General features: G+C 40.7%; 1 protein-coding gene across 1 annotated transcript; it reads right to left on the reverse strand.

The window, feature by feature from the left end:
* Positions 1-16,106: 16,106 nt before the first annotated feature.
* Positions 16,107-17,377, reverse strand: LOC149455739 (protein CFDP2-like). The gene is given in 2 exon segments (XM_089685923.1): positions 16,107-16,963; positions 16,966-17,377. Coding segments are annotated over 2 exon segments (1,269 nt in total).
* Between the last annotated feature and the right edge of the window lie 289 nt (positions 17,378-17,666).

The following is a 17,666-nucleotide window of genomic DNA, read 5'->3' on the forward strand; positions in this document are numbered from 1 at the left end:
CATATTGTAATTGAATGTTGTAAAAAAATGGCCTTTCCTTTTCAATCTTGAAGCCCTGTCATTTTCTGTGAAATGCAATATAGCAACCTGGAGGTGTTTATGGAGCACTCCCCAATCATTTCCTCCTTGTGTGATTGGCTCACTGATTTTCCCAGAAGTCTGCAAAAAGATACAAGTCAGATTTTTGGCATCCCCTGCAACACAAATATAATGTTTGGTAAGATACTCCCAAAGAGATATTACATCTAAAGGGACGTAGACCCTGCCACTTTCTCTTATGTGGACTGTAAGAAAACCTCAGTACATGTTGGAAGGAGAAGACTGGCACATGCTCATATTTAGGTGCATGCTCATAATTCTGAGCAAAAGCTCAATACAAAACAGGCATTGTCACACGCGCACAAACGTATTAGCGTTTGCAGAAAACAAATGCGCACACGTATGAGCACTTGCTCCAAACAACCTATTTAGGCTGCACTCTGACATGGATGGATTGCTGAGTGGTCATCAGCTAGTTCCTGCTTTACCTGAGCCTTTGACCTGCTATACCTGCTTACCTGTGCAGGACTTGACTTGCCCCTGACCCGTCCTTGGACTTCTGCCTGCCTACTGTGACCTTGGCTTGTATTCTGACTCTTCTCCTGTCTCACGTTCCTGTACCTCCTTGCCCAGCTGTGTACTGATCCTGACTCCTTCTCTGCCTGATGTTCCTGTTCCTCGCTACTCGGCTGTGTACCGATCCTAACTCCATCTCTGGCTGATGTTCCTGTACCTTGCTGCCCAACTGTGTACCGATCCTGATTCCATCTCTGCCTGATGTTCCTGTATCTCGCTGCCCAGCTCTGTACTGATACTGACTTCGTCTTTGCCTGATGTTCCTGTATCTCGCTCTCCGGCTGTGTACAGATCCTGACTCTGTCTCTGCCTGATGTTCCTGTACCTCACTGCCCGGCTGTGTACTCATCCTGACTCCTCTGCCTGATGTTCCTGTACCTCACTGCCTGGCTGTGTACCGATCCTGACTCCGTCTCTGCCTGATGCTCCTGTACCTCGCTGCCCAGCTGTGAACCAATCCTGACTTCTCTGCCTAATGCTCCTCTACCTTGCTGCCCAACTGTGTACCGATCCTGACTCCATCTCTAGCTGATGTTCCTGTACCTCACTACCTGGTTGTGTACCGATCCTGACTCCATCTCTGCCTGATGTTCCTGTATCTCGCTGCCCAGCTGTGTACTGATCCTGACTTCGTCTTTGCATGATGTTCCTGTACTTCGCTCTCCGGCTGTGTACCGATCCTGACTCTGTCTCTGCCTGATGTTCCTGTACCTCACTGCCCGGCTGTGTACCAATCCTGACTCCATCTCTGTCTGATGTTCCTGTACCTCGCTGTCCGGCTGTGTACCGATCCTGACTCTTTCTCTGCCTGATGTTCCTGTACTTCGCTACCCAGCTGTGTACCAATCCTGACTCCATCTCTCCCTCATGTTCCTGTACCTTGCTGCCTGGCTGTGTACCGATCCTGACTCCATCTCTGTCTGATGTACCTGTACCTTGCTGCCTGGCTGCTGATGACCTTTTGTGTTGTGTCCTGGCTGCACTCCTGTCTTCCAAGCAAGTTTCACCATGTTCCAGTTCCTGGTTCCTGCCTGGTGATCTAGGGTCATCTGCTTCCTGCAAACCCCAGCTGGTCCTACCTGCTATACCGGCCCTCATGTGTCCTCACACTCCCTGTCATCACTCCCTGTCATCACTACCAAGGTTGGGCAAGAGGTTGGGCAAGAGTGCAAGAGAAGCTCCCTATCCAGCTCGATTTCCACCAGGTATGTGACAAGAACACTGCAAGTACAACAGCTGACTGGTATTTATAAAGTCATTCCTTTTCACATTCACTTTGCATGTGGACACAGACAAACAAACATCTGTTTCTTCAAAATAACAAAAAGTTATTTATCTGCAACAAAGTTTGTTAAAACCCTTGCAATGCACATAGATCACTCAGAGGGACATGTTTTTTTTCCTCAACAAAAGTGAACTTACACTTTAAAGCAGACCTTCACCCTATCACCCTGCACTCTCCCGGGTCCCGACCTGCCCGCTTACTAAACTAACAGGCCGGGATTCAGACTGACAAGTATTATGATCAGGGAAAGTGTGACTGTGCGGCTCCTGTCCAGTTACTGCAGCTGAAAGGCTAAACTAGCCTAGCTTGTGCACCTTTGACAGCTGCTCTGGGAGGGTTTCAACCCCCCTGACTCCCTCCTTATCTACTCCCCTGTGCAAAGCATTCCAACTGTGATCAGTGGATTGTGTAGTACCAGGCTCCTGCAGACTACTCCTACCCTCAGTTTGCAGTCCCAGCCCATTTTGAAGGTGTCTGCGGGTCCCATTAGCATCATGTTACATGTCATACACTAAAAACAGTTGGAACATGTAACATGGTCTAAATGATGGACTTTGTGAAGTTTTCCATGAAATGCCTCATTCTGTGAGAATGTTAATGCAGTTTGCAGCAGAGAACTAGGAATGTGTGCCTGTGCGCATTACTAGTTCTCACAGCTCGCTATTAACCATTAGCCGTCCGGCCAATGGCCGTTTGGCGGCTTCAAAAGTGCTGCGGCATTCCGGGTGCACGCCATTTGGCGTGCACCCGCACATGCGCAGTTTGCGCTAATGCAGAGCCTTGCAGCGGCGCGATCTGTCACCGGCCGTGTACCTCGGACACGGCCGATGACAGATCTGAGTACCGGCCCCCATTGCTGGTACCATGTGACCTGCTGTGACCAATCACAGCAGGTCACATGACAGTTGTATACAATGGATGGCTTCATTCATGCCATCCATTGTATACTACTGCCTAGCTGTGAATGGTCACAGCTAATCACATGCACATGTCATGTGATTAGCTGTGACCAAATCACAGCTAAGCACAAAAAAAAAAAACCTGAATGAATCGATTTCATTCAGGTAAATGCTTGCTTATAGCAAAGTAATTCTTTACTATAAGCAAATTGTGTAAAAAAAAAAAAAAAAATACTGATCACTTCCCCAAAGTAGTACAATGTTACTATGGTAACATTGTACTACTTTGGTCATAGTAAAATATGAAAAAGAAATCTTAAAAAAAATAAAAAAAATTTAATAAAAAATTAAAAATAATAAAAAAATAAAAAAAATAAAAAAAATATATATATATATATATTTTTTTCATACTGTCACCAGTCAGTGTCCCTGTTCACCACCATGCCAGTTATATGATGATGCTGTACTGCACTGGTGACAGTATGTAAAAAAAAAAATAGTGAAAATAATTTTTTTATTTTCCGAAAAATGACAAAAAAAATACAACTTCAAAAAACTCGCCATGCCTCTTATGAAGTACGTCGGACTGTCTACTCTGCAAAAAGGGGTCATTTGGGGGGATATCTGTACTATTCTGACATTCTTGGACCTCAAGAAATTAGATTGGCTGTCAGTACTTCAGGATTGATCAATATTCAGATCTATACCATAGTTTGTGAACTCTGTAACTTTCCTACAGACTAAATAATACATCCTAATTTGGGTTATTTTCACCAAAGACATGTAGCAGAATACATCTCGGCCTAAATTTATGAAGAACAATTATTTATTTGTAAACTTTTATAACAGAAACAAAGAAAAACGTGTTTTTTTTCAAAATTTTTGGTCTTTTTTTGTTAATTTAGCAAAAAATAAAAACCCCAGCGGTGATTAAATACCACCAAAAGAAAGCTCTAGTTGTGTGAAGAAAATGATAAGATTTTAGTTTGGGTACAATGTTGTATGACCGCGCAATTGTCATTCAAAGTGTGAGAGTGCTGAAACGTGAAAAATGGTCTGGGCAGGAAGGTGTAAAATTGCACGGTATTGAATTGGTTAACCACCTTAAGTCTGGACACTTTCACCTCCTTCCTGCCCAGACCAATTTTCAGCTTTCAGCGCTGTCACACTTTGAAAGCCAGTTAACTCAGGCATGCAACGCTGTACCCAAATAACATTTTTATAATTTTTTGCTATACAAATAAAAAAAGATTAAAAATGGGAAAAAAACATATTTCTTATACAATTTTGCAAATAAATACTATTTCTTCATAAATCTAGGCCAGAATGTATTCTGCTACACTGTTTGGAAAAAAAAATAACCCAAATCAGTATAGAGAAAAATTATAATAAATTTTTTTTTTACATTCTTATTTATTTATTTTGCATATCGTCACCCTATCAGTACAGTGTCACCATAGTCACACTGTACTACTTGTGGGGGGTGATTTTTTTTTTTACCCTGTGATTGTTTTTACAGCCATGATGTCTGTAAAAGCAATCATTTCACACTCTCTCAGGTTGCATTCCTGCAGCCATTGAGAAATACTGTGAGACCTGTAATTGGTCACAGCTTATCACATGGTACAAGAACGCTGTGAATGGCCTTGTACCGTATGATCTCTGGGATTGATCACAGAGCTCACAGTACTAAACAATGATGTCAGGAAATAACATCTTGTTCACTACTGTGCATGTGATTGCTGATTGGCCAGTCAGTGATTACATGGCACTGGGGCCACCCACAGGAGCCCGGTACAACGATCCTTGTTCTGCTGTGTCCAGTGTACACAGTAGGCACAGATCGTCCTGCAGCACACTCCCAGAGTGCAATCACAGGTGGCGGATGCAGGAGGATGTTTAGAAAAGTCCACCTGCCCAGGTGCTGTTCCTGTCTGGCCACGCATAGGCCAGACGGGAAGAGGTTAAACTGACAAAAAATTCATAGTTCTGTTAAGTTAACCACATGCCACCCAGCCACTGTAGAAATACGGCGGCAGGGTGGTACGGCTGGGCAAAACCACGTTTTAAAATGTGTGTTTCCAAAATAGGTAGGGGGCACGCGTGAGGTGCGCCGCCGCCCTACCTGTCCCGCCAATCACGGCCGCGGATGTCAGTCGCCAGGTCACAGCCGGTTGTTACTGGCTATGTCCCGGCGATTAGCAGCAATCACTGACAGAGAGCACAGCTGCAGTAGCTGTGCTTTCTGTGAGTTCCCTGACAGCTCCTGACACGCTGATCGGGACAGAAGAGTTTATCTGTCCAGATCAGTGTGTCTCCGTGCAGTACACACCCCCGCCCCCTAGTAAAACACTCCCCTCACACAGTTAACTCTTTCACTGAATATTAAAGTTAACCCCTTCCTCCCCAGTGCCATTAGTACAGTGTCAGTGTTTTTTTTTTGCACTGATCACTGTATTGGTGTCACTGGGGATGTCAGTGACCCCAAGTCAGTTCCCCCCCAGTGTCAGAATGTCTGCCGCAGTCCCACAGTCCCGCCATAAGTCGCTGATCGCCGCCATAAGTCACTGATCGCTGCCATAAGTCGCTGATCAATTAATTTACACGTATTGGGTTTTTTGTAGCAAAGACATGTCGCAGAATGCATTTTGGCAGAAATTTATGACTAAATTTGATTTTTAAATTTTTTTTTTACTGGACATGTTTTATAGCAAAAAGTCCAAAATATTGTTTTTTTTTCCTCAAAATTATCAGCCTTTTTTTTTATAGCGCAAAAAATAAAAAACGCACAGGCAATCAAATACCACCGAAAGAAAGCTCAATTTGTGGGAAAAAAAGGATGTAAATTTAATTTATGTACCGTATTGCATGACCGCACAATTGTCCCTTAAACTAGCGCAGCGCTGTATAGCAAAAAAATTTTGTAAATTGCAGTATCTATACCATAGTTTGTAGACGCTATAACTTCCTCACAAAGCAATCAATATTTACTTATTGGGATTTTTTTTTACCAAAAACATGGAGCAGAATACATTTTGGCCTAAATTTATAACTAACTTTGAGTTTACTATATATTTTTTATAGCTGAAAGTAAAAAATATTGTTTTACTTCAAAATTTTTGGTCTTTTTTTTGTTTATAGCGTGAAAAATAAAAAGCGCACAGGTGATCAAATACCACCGAAAGAAAGCTCTATTTGTGTGAAAAAAAGGACGTACATTTCGTTTGGAAGCAGCATTACATGACTGCGCAATTATCAGTTGAATTAGTGCAGCGCCGAGTAGCAAAAAGAGGCCTGGTCATTAAGGGGGGTAAATCCTCAGGAGGGCAAGTGGTTAAAGTGGAAAACCAGAATTTATTAAAAAAAAAATCCCATTTTTTTTTAAATAATAAAACACAGAGTCAGAGTATTTACGAAAACAGTGTACCAAATAAAATGAATCTTTTTGACTTTAGACATAGGGGGAGATTTATTAAAACTGTAGCACTGAGAATTTGGTGCAGCTGTGCATGGGAGGCAATTCGTTTCTAACTTCAGCTTGTTCAATTAAGCTTTGACAAAGAACCTGGAAGCTGATTGGTTTCTGTGCAGAGCTGCACCAGATTTTTGCACCATGCAGTTTTAGCAGATAACCCCCCTAGTTTATTACCTTCAGTATGTGTAGCATCTTGATAATAACTATTTTGCATACCTAAATATATTTTTGGAGGTTTTACAAATATAGTTAAAACAACAAAAAAAACAAAAATAGGACAGTGAAAAAGCTACACGATATCACAGTATAGGTGCTGCGGTAAAGTTTAACAAAGAGAAAAAAGGACATATTGAATAATTCCTAACAATCCTACTAGTTCCACAAAGTAATCATTTTAGAGCATCCAAGAAAAGGTTAACCACTTCAAATCCGGACACTTTCACCCCCTTCCAGTCCAGGCCAATTTTCAGCTTTCAGTGCTATCACACTTCGACAATTTGCGGTCATGCAACACTGTACCCATATGAATTTTTTTGAGACAGTTAAACTTTTATTTTTAGTGACATTTATTCACCACTGGGATCCTGCAGAGAGAGTGGAGGAAGGAGGAATACACATTCCTCTAAGGCAGTGGTTCTCAACCTTCCTAATGTCGCAACCCTTTTATACAGTTCCTCATGTTGTGGTGACCCCCCCAACCATAATTATTTACCCAGTAATTATAATTCATGAAGTGTCGTTTTACCTCCAATACTGCTGCTTTCAACACAGTAGCTGCTTTCACCAGAGTAGCTGCTTTCTACACAGCAGCTGCTTTCTACACAATATGTGAAATATGTGTTTTCCGATGGTCTTAGGCGACCCCTGTGAAAGGGTCGTTCGACCCCCAAAGGGGTCACGACCCACAGGTTGAGAACCACTGCTCTAAGGCCTCCATCCTTGTTATCGGGTAGGCTGCTATCTGATTGGATGCTGCCACCCGGGTGATCCTGCGGCCATCTTCAATGAGGTCTAAAGATCTTACCCCCTTGAGGGTTCCCCTGTTGGCACATTGGATATAGGCCAGTGATTGACTGACCTGCTTACACTTTATCACCAGTCATCCAGTAATTCAAGCATGATTTAAAAGCACCGGTTAGAGTATTTTATTAACTATATATGCCTGCTTTGTTTATATATTATTTACTTTGTGATTGATATGCAAATACATAGCACTGCAGGTGTAATATATACACTTATGTAGATATATGTGTAGCGCTTCACATACATAGCTAGATCGCATTTCAACTTATTCAATGTAATTTTTAGGTAGCTGTTTGTAAAAAAAGTGTTCACTATATAGTATTTGTGAGAGACATTCATACAAGCATATTGTAATTTCAGTTTATGTGATTGTATTGCATTTTTACAAAACTATTCACAGAAGTAAATTCAGTATTGGAATGAGACACAACGCTGCTTCTGTTAGTTTTGATAGCTAGCTGTTGGATAACCATTAGCAGGACAGCATACTTAAGGTGCACACATCCCCCTGACACCCCCCCCCCCAACTGGCAGCACCCACAGTGGTTCCCCTGTTCCTCCAGGGAGCCTTGGATTGTGGTACCATTGGGAGCAGGATTTGATCAGTGAGTATTCATTCCCCATTCCTCTTGGCGGCTAATTAATCCAGAAACAATGTGTATTTCAGCACTTCCAGGTTCACAGCTGTCATGATATGTGCTTGATTAGCTGCAGTCAAGGGCAGGGGAGACATTGGGGGTCCAATAGATTAGATTAGATTTAAAAAATAATTTTAAAATATTAAAAGATCCCCATTCACATTCCAATGCAAATGCTTAGCATAGGAATGCACATGTATGTGAACATAAATTCCACTGCACATGTGAGGTATTACCATGAATGTCAGAACCTGTAAACACTTTAAAAGCGTTGCCTATGGAGAATTATGGGTACCATAGTTTCTTAGCAATTTCACAGGCCCATGCATTTTTAAGGAAGAAATGCGGGAAAAGTTTTCATTTTTTCCATGCAGTCAGGTTGTGCTCGCACTGCATGGGTTAACCACTTGCTGCCCAGCCACTGTAGAAATACGGTGGCAGGGCGGCACTGGCAGGCAAAACCACGTTTTAAAACGTGGGTTTTGTAAACAAATAGGGGGCACGCGCGAGGCGCGCCGCCGCCCTATCTGTCCCGCCGATCACCGCCGCGGATGTCAGTCGCTGGGTCACAGCCGGTCCTTAGCGGCTGTTTCCCGGCGATCGGCGGTAAACAGTGACAGAGCACAGCTGCAGTAGCTGTGCTGTCTGTCACTTCCTTGTCAGCTCGAGGACGAGCTGATCGAGACAGAAGAGTTTCTCTCTCTTGATCAGTGGTGTCCCCTTCAGTACACACCCCCGCCCCCTAGTAAAACACTCCCCTCACTCCTATAACCCTTCCCTGCAAAATAAAGTTAACCCCTTCCTCCCCAGTGCCATTAGTACAGTGTCAGTGTTTTTCTTTTTGCACTGATCACTGTATTAGTGTTTTTGGGGATGTCAGTGACCCCAAGTCAGTACCCCCTAATGTCAGAATGTCCGCCGCAGTCCCGCCATAAGTCGCTGGTCGCTGCCATAATTCACTGATCGCCGCCATTATTAGTATAAAAAAAACTCTAAAAATCGCAGTATCTTTCCCGCCATTTGTAAACGCTATAACTTTCACGTAAACCAATTAATTTACACGTATTGTTTTTTTTTTTAGCAAAGACCTGTCGCAGAATGCATTTTGGCAGAAATTTATGACTAAATTTGATTTTTGCATATTTTTTTTTACTGGACATGTTTTATAGCAAAAAGTCCAAAATATTGTTTTTTTTCCTCAAAATTGTCAGCTTTTTTTTTATAGCGCAAAAAATAAAAACCGCATATGTGATCAAATACCACCGAAAGAAAGCTCAATTTGTGGGGAAAAAAAGGATGTAAATTTCATTTATGTACCATATTGCATGACCGCGCAATTGTCCGTTAAACTAGCGCAGTGCTGTAAAGCAGAAAAATGGTGTAAATTGCAGTATCTATACCATAGTTTGTAGACGCTATAACTTCCACACAAAGCAATCAATATACACTTATTGGGATTTTTTTTACCAAAAACATGGAGCAGAATACATTTTGGCCTAAATTTATAACCAACTTTGAGTTTACTATATATTTTTTATAGCTGAAAGTAAAAAATATTGTTTTTCTTCAAATTTTTTGGCCTTTTTTTGTTTATAGCGTGAAAAATAAAAAGCGCACAGATGATCAAATACCACCAAAAGAAAGCTATATTTGTGTGAAAAAAAGGACGTAAATTTCGTTTGGGTGCAGCATTGCATGACAGCGCAATTATCAGTTGAATTAATGCAGCGCCGAGTAGCAAAAAGAGGCCTGGTCAGGAAGGGGGGTAAATCCTCTGGAGGTCAAGTGGTTAAGTGTTCGTTTTTGTCTAAACGGGTTAAATGTCTCTGGGTTTTTCTGGGCTCTGAAAATAAAGTGTATATATATATATATTTACCTAATCCGCTGATCCTCTGAGAGTAAGACTGGTCCCCGTCGCTCCTGCCCCCCTGCACGCTAGCGGTCTTATGAATGGGCTGTTCCTAACATCATCACGCTCATAGACCTGGTTCCGGACATGAGGACGGCAGTAACAGTCCACCACTGTTTTCCAGAAGATGGTAAGTACAGCCTATCCCTGAGCTCCTAGACAAGATGAGCACTTAACACATGCTGTGCAGGCACAGTCCCACTGCATGGGAAAATAAAAACTTCTGCTTGAAGACTTTGTATATTTCATAACTATTTACTTGACCCAAGCCCATATTTTATATTTTACAAACAAAATGGTACAATATTGTGTTTGTATGCACTAAAATTAATTTAAATAATCTTTTCCTGAAAATAAGCATTTGATAAATAGCTGTGCAAATAGGGTGCAACATAAAAACATTACAGCTGCCACCATTTTATTCTCCTGGGTCTCTGCTTTCAGAAAATACATAATTGTTTGGGCTTTGAAGTAAATTTCTAGCAAAAAATGCTGAATTTAAAAATGATCCCTTGGTTGACAAGTGGTTAATCTGAATCACGATAAATATAAAAAAAATGTGCTTAGTCTGTTTTTCTTAAAAAAATGGGCCACATTGTTTAAATTTCACGAGGTGTATGTAAACCTATGAGCACAAATTTTGTACATTTTTCTTTGAAGTCTGCTGAGAATCCAACACTTGGTCCCCCATTGTGCTCAGTGGGTCTTCTCTCTGACCCCATGCCATTACAGGACATGGTAGTGATGTGGAGGTGAACAAGAGGAACCACTGAGCTCAGCAGGGGAACTAAGAGCTCAGCAATCCCAAAAGTGTGGTTTCTCAGAAGGCATCAGGGGGCATATTTTTTGATTAAAGTGTTTAGCAGCGCAGGCAGCAGGAGATCCAACTCTCCTTTTACAAGGAGAACCTTTTATTCAGGATTTCATTTTATCAAAACAATCTCTTTAATGCTTAGTTAGTTTGGGTATAATTGCAATGTGTACTGTCGCATAGTCTTTTTTGTTAGTTACATTTCTTTCTCTCTGTTTTTTTTTTTTTTAGAAACAGTTGTCATGTTCTAAATTAGGCTTGGAATAGCAGTTTTCGATGGGGAACAAAATGTCAAAATATGTTAAAATTACTAAGATAACCATTTCGTATTAAGAGTTACTTTGCTATATTTTTTTTCTCTTTCAATTATTTCTCTTTCTTTCCAATTTAATTTTGCTGACCTTCTGACTCTTAGTTCAAAATCACTACTAATACCGCCATCTGTTATTTTTCAGTAGTCAATGTGACATGGTGAACTCCTGCGCTGTAGACTGCTACCAATTCTTAATTTTGCCAAGTTGAACACAATTACTTTCTATGACATTTTGGAGAATTTACATTTATGGTTTGTATTCTGTCTGGATGATGACCCAAAATAACCCGTGTTCTATAGAATTTATTTGGACTGGAATCAGGTTCTATTGATTCTACATTTCTATTAGAGATAAACCAATGTGTATTTTATAAAATAGACATTTGGAAGTATTAACACTTACCAGAAAAAAATGATGTGATTTTTTTTTTTCTTCATTTGCTTTCAGGTCCATTTTTACATTACTGTATTTAATTGATCCTACCTCTCTTGGCCACCTGTATATCTGGCAATATAGTCAGCAATCTTGTAAAACAAGTACTGTAATAAGTGGATCTATAGCCAAAACTATATTTAAGATTTCTCTCATTTATGTCTATAGGAAGTTAATGTGCCAGTGCGGCCAACTAGAGAGGGAATTTGGACATAGATGTAAACACCATGGAAGGCCACCACCATCACTGGTAATTAGGTATGGGTTCCAATCCAGATCAGGTTAGCTTCCTGGGCTAGGGAAGGGCTGATTATTTTTGTAAAAAAAAGTGTATGTATGTATATACAGTTGCAAGAAAAAGTATGTGAACCCCTTGGGATTACGTGGAGTTTTGCATGAATTGGGCATAAAATGTGCTCTGAACGTCATCTAAGTCACAACAATAGAAGAACACAGTCTGCTGAACATAATACTACACAAACATTAGATGTTGCCATGGTTTAATTGCACATAACATGTAAACATTCACAGCGCAGGAAGGAAAAAGTATGTGAACCTTTGGACTTAATAACTGGTTGACCCTCCTTTGGCAGCAATAACCTCAACCAAACGTTTCCTGTAGTTGCAGATCAGACCTGCACAACGATCTGGAGTACTTTTGGACCACTCCTCTTCACAAAACTGTTTCAGTGTAGCAATATTCTTGGGATGTCTGGTGTGAATCGCTCTCTTAAGGTCATGCCACAGCATTTCAATCGGGTTGAGATCAGGACTCTGACTGGGCCACTCCAGAAGGCGTATTCTCTGCTGTTGCAGCCATTGTTTTGTTGAGTTACTTGTATGCTTTGGGTCATTGTCCTGTTGCATCACCCATCCTCTGCGGAGCTTCAGTTGGCGGACAGATGGTCGTACGTTTTCCTGCAAAATGTCTTAATAAACCCTGGAATTCATTTTCCCATCAATGACAACAATCCGTCCAGGACCTGAGGCAGCAAAGCAGCCCCAAACCATGATGCTCCCTCCGCCATGCTTTACAGTGGGGATGAGGTTTTGATGTTGGTGTGCTGTGCCTTTTTTTCTCCACACAGTGTTGTGTGTTCTTCCCAAACAATTCAATCTTGCTTTCATCTGTCCACAGTATATTTTGCCAGTAGTGCTGTGGAACATCCAGGTGCTCTTTTGCAAACTTCAAACGTGCTGCAATATTCTTTTTGGACAGCAATGGCTTCCTCCGTGGTGTCCTCCCATGTACTCCATTCTTGTTTAATGTTTTCCTTATTGTAGATGTGTCAACAAAAATATTAGCATGTGCCAGAGATTTCTGTAGGTCTTTAGCTGACACTCTGGGATTCTTCTTTACCTCATGCAGCATTCTGCGCTGTGCTCTTTCAGTCATTTTTACAGGACGACCGCGCCTAGGGAGAGTAGCAACAGTGCTAAACTTTCTCCATTTGTAGACAGTCTGTCTTACCGTGGACACATGAACATCAAGGCTTTTGGAGATACTTTTGTAACCCTTTCCAGCTTCATGCAAGTCAACAATTCTTGATCGTAGGTCTTCTGAGAGCTCTTTTCTGCGAGGCATGGTTCACATCAGACAGTGCTTCTTGAATCCAGTAAACCCAAAACAGGTGTGTGTTTTTTAAGGGCAGGACAGCTGTCAGCAACACATCCAATATCATCACACTGATTGGAGTCAAGGTTGGCTCACTCCTGGCTCCAATTAGCTCTGGGAGAAGTCATTAAGCTAGGGCCTCACATACTTTTTCCTCCCTGCACTGTGAATGTTTACATGTTATGTGCAATTAAACCATGGCAACATCTAATGTTTGTGTAGTATTATGTTCAGCAGACTGTGTTCTTCTATTGTTGTGACTTAGATGACGTTTAGAGCACATTTTATGCCCAATTCCTGCAAAACTCCACGTAATCCCAAGGGGTTCACATACTTTTTCTTGCAACTGTATATATATATATATATATATATATATATATATATACATACACACACTTTTTTTTACAAAAATAGTAAAAAAAATATATATACTTTTTTTATATATTGCGTATTTTTATATTGTATACATTACAAATGGGTTACAGCACAGTATGCATAATGTATTGCTCCATCAAAGAATAATCCATAATCCAGCAACATCAGGCACCGCTGCTCTTTAAATTATTGACTTGCACTATGCAGTAGAAATGGAGATACCGTGTCTGTGTTCAAGTCCTAAATGGCCTCCATGTATTCAACATAGGAAAGTTGTCCCCACATGTTAACCCTTACATATAGCAGACTTTAAATTACTCCCCACCCAGCACAATTCTGACATTTCTCTCCTACATGTAAAAATCATCTTTTTTTCGCTAGAATATTACTTGGAACACCCAAAGACCCTAGAGAATAAAATGGGGGTCGCTGCAATTTTTTTTACGTCACACGGTATGTGCACAGCAATTTTTCAAATGCATTTTTTTGGGAAAAAATACACTTTAATGTATTTTAATACAAAAAAAACACAATATATAATAGTTTTTTTGTAAGTTGTAAAAGATGATGTAATGCCGAGTAAATAGATACTCATGTCATGCATTAAAATCTCAATAGGCAACGCTTTAAACATTTTTACAGGATCCCAGAGGAGGTCTAGCGTTAGAAATATTATCTCCTATAACACTCCCGGCGATACCTCACTTGTGTGGTTCAAACGCTGTTTACGTATGTGGGCATGACCTACTTGTGATTTCGCTTCTGCATGCGAGCTCAAAGCGACAGGGGTGCTTTACATTTTTTTAAATTATTTATTTTATTTTTACACTGTCACTTTAATTTTTTTTATCACTTTTATTCCTATTACAAGAAATGTAAACATCCCTTGTAATAGGAATAAGGCATAACAGGTCCTCTTTATAGAGAGATCTGAGGTCTATAAGACCCCACATCTCTCCTCTATTCTCTCTCTCTATCCATTCATTCGTGTCCGACTCTCGGCGATTGCATGGGCCGTCACTCTTCACTCTTTCCGGTCTTGCACCTTTCTTATTAGCTGATACATTCTTAGGCCAGTGTTCAATTCCATAGCATCCAACCAGCGTGTTTTCGGCCTTCCTCTTTTTCTCCCGCCACTGACCATACCAAGTAATGTTGCCTTCTCTAAGGAATCAGATCGCATCACATGCCCAAAATAAGTCAGCTGTAATTTGACTATCTTTCCTTCTAAAGTTATTCCTGGTTTAACTCGCTCTAAAACATCTCTGTTGGTAATCTTTGCTGTCCAGGGTATCCTCAATAGCCTTCTCCAGCACCATAATTCGAATGCATCAATCTTCTTTCTATCAGCTCTTTTCATAACCCAGCTTTCACACCTGTATGTTGTTATAGGGAAAACTATCGTGTTTACCAGCTTGCATTTGGTGATGAGTCTGATGTCCTTACTTTTCCACAATTGTTGCATACTTAGCATGGCGTTTCGACCTAATGCGATCCGTTTTTTAATTTCAGGAGCGCAATTAGCTCCTGAACAAGCTCCTGTTTGGTTTATCATAGATCCTAGAAAACAGAAATCCTGAACACATTCTATTTCTTCTTCATCAATGTATATTTTGGTTTTTCGAGTTTTAGATGTTGTCATGATCTTTGTTTTTTTGATAAGACAGAGCCCCATTTTTGCACTCTCCTCCTGTGTTTTTGCTATCAGGTGTTTCAGGTCCTCTTCTGTTTCTGCCAGTAAAGTTGTATCATCAGCATATGGAAGGTTATTAATATTCCTACCACCTATCTTCACCCCAATTTCAGATTCTTCTAGATCTAGTTTCCTGATGGTGACCTCTGCATACAGATTGAAAAGAAAAGGGGAGAGAATACAACCTTGTTGTACACCTTTTCCAATTTTAAACCACTCAGTGTCGCCATATTGTGTCCGAACAGTAGCTTCTTGGTCAGTATAAAGTGACCTTATTAACTGTACAAAGTGCATTGGCACTCCCATTTCTTGCAATGCTTTCCATAGCTTCTCATGTACAACACAGTTGAATGCCTTGGTGTAATCAATGAAACACATGTAGATGCTTTTTTGATATTCATTACATGTTTCCATAATCCAACGTAGATTAGCAATCTGATCACGTGTACCTCGACCTCTTTGGAAACCAGTTTGTGAGTCAGGTAATTCTCTTTCAATGACTGGTCTTAGGCTCTGTTGAATAATTTTTAGCAAGATTTTGCTTATGTGAGGAATCAATGCAATTGTGCAGTAATTGTTGCAGTCTCTTTCTTTGGTAGAGGAATAAAAACTGATCTTTTGCACTCTTTTGGCCACTTCAGAGTCTCCCAGATTTTCTGGCAGATTTCTTTTATCACTATTGATGGGATGGGTCTTAGCAATTCAGCTGGAATATAATCAATTCCAGGAGCTTTGTTGTTTGGTAGCTTTTTCAGTGCCCATACTACTTCCTCATTAAGTATAGCTGGCTCTAACTCTACTGGGTCCCCAAGTACTGGTTCCACGTTATCATTGGCTGCCAACAGCTCTTCTGCATATTCCTTCCATCTGCAGTTGATGCCTTGCTGATCAATCAGGATTTTCCCATTCTTGTCTTTTATTCCTCCAGAAAACGGAATTTGAGCTTTCTTTACATGTGCAAAAAGATTTCTGGTATGGCCTTCTTTGCCGTCTTCTTCTAATTTTCTGCATTGTTGATCCCATTACTCTTCTTTGTCCTTCCTTGCTGCTCTTTGAAATTCTGCATTCAACATTCTTACCTCAACATGGTCCCCAATTACCTTGGCTCCTCTTCTTTCATCAGCAATTTTAATTGTTTTTTCCGATAGCCAGTCACTCCTTTTTCCCTGTTTTTTATAAGGTATATGCTTAAGTGCAATTTGATTGATTGTTGATTTTATATCATGCCACAATTCACTTGGCTCCTTTTGCATCATGCTGAGGAGCTCAAAACTGTTCTTAATTTCAACAGCATATGTAACTGGAATTTTTGAGACGTCAAATCGTTTAGGTGCGGCCTTTCTTTTGGTGTTACAGAATTTCACTTTGGTGGTTGCAACAAGTAGTTCATGGTCAGAACCACAATCAGCGCCAGGGAATATTTTTATGGCTTGGATTGAACTTTTCCAATGTTGGTTGCAGAGTATATAGTCAATCTGATTGCGATGTTGTCCATTTGGTGATGTCCATGTATACAGTCGATGTTTAGGCTGCACGAACGCAGTATTTGCGATCCAAAAACAGTTTTCACTACAGAATTGAATCAAACGGTCACCAGCTTCATTTCTTTCACCCAGTCCAAGCCTTCCAACAATATTCATCTCCTTCTGGCTGACAACTTTTGCATTAAAATCGCCCATGACGTAAATAATATCCTTTTTTAGTACCTGTTTTAATGCTAAATCGAGTTTGGTGTAAAAAAGCTCAATTTCATCTTCTGGAGCATCTGTTGTTGGCGCATATATTTGTAAAACTGTGATATTTAATGGTTTCCCACGTAAACGAATGGCCATTATGCGATCACTAATGATGGTGTAACTTTCAATTGCAGGAGCAATGTTTTCTGAGCTATGAAAGCTACGCCATTTCTTCTAATTTCTTGATTACCCGAATAACACACTGAAAAGTTATCTGACTGGAAATAGCCATCATCTTTCCAATGCAATTTACAAGTAAATCCAAGTAAATCTATGTTTAATCTTGCCATTTCTTGTTTGACAATTTCCAATTTTCTTTGACACATTCCACGAACATTCCATGTTGCAATTTTATGAACTTTAGTGCAGCGCAGATTCTTTCTTTCCTTGCAGGCAGCATTAGCATGGACACAGGCCTTAGCGAGGCGGAAGGGTTTGTGTGCTTCAATGATGTTGAGAGCTATGCTGGCGGCAGCATTGCTGCTAGTAGGGCCACTCAAGCAAGACTGGTCGCAACTAAGGGGCCAGACTAACTGTGTCCATGCCGATGCCGGCATCCGTTTTACGGGTTCCGTTCCCTGCAAACATTGGTACGTACGGGGGGTGGAACCGGCAGGAATTTAAAAAATTAAAAAATACTCAATACACTAAAATCTGATAGTATTACATTACTATATCAAACCATTTCACATACATTTTGTCCCGAGTGCTTTGTCCGGCGCCCTGCCTGCATTTTTACTGTTCTTTCTACCTGGAAACTGAGAAAAGTCCATGGCATCCAAAAAGTGTCCCTTTAGGTCAAAAGCGGTTTTAGACCGGCTAGAGAACAGAGATAGTAAATCAGAA

This window comes from Staurois parvus, unplaced genomic scaffold (genome assembly GCF_062004578.1).
Source record: "Staurois parvus isolate SC_StPar_1 unplaced genomic scaffold, SC_StPar_1.0 ptg000389l, whole genome shotgun sequence".
Taxonomy (NCBI): Eukaryota; Metazoa; Chordata; class Amphibia; order Anura; family Ranidae; genus Staurois; species Staurois parvus.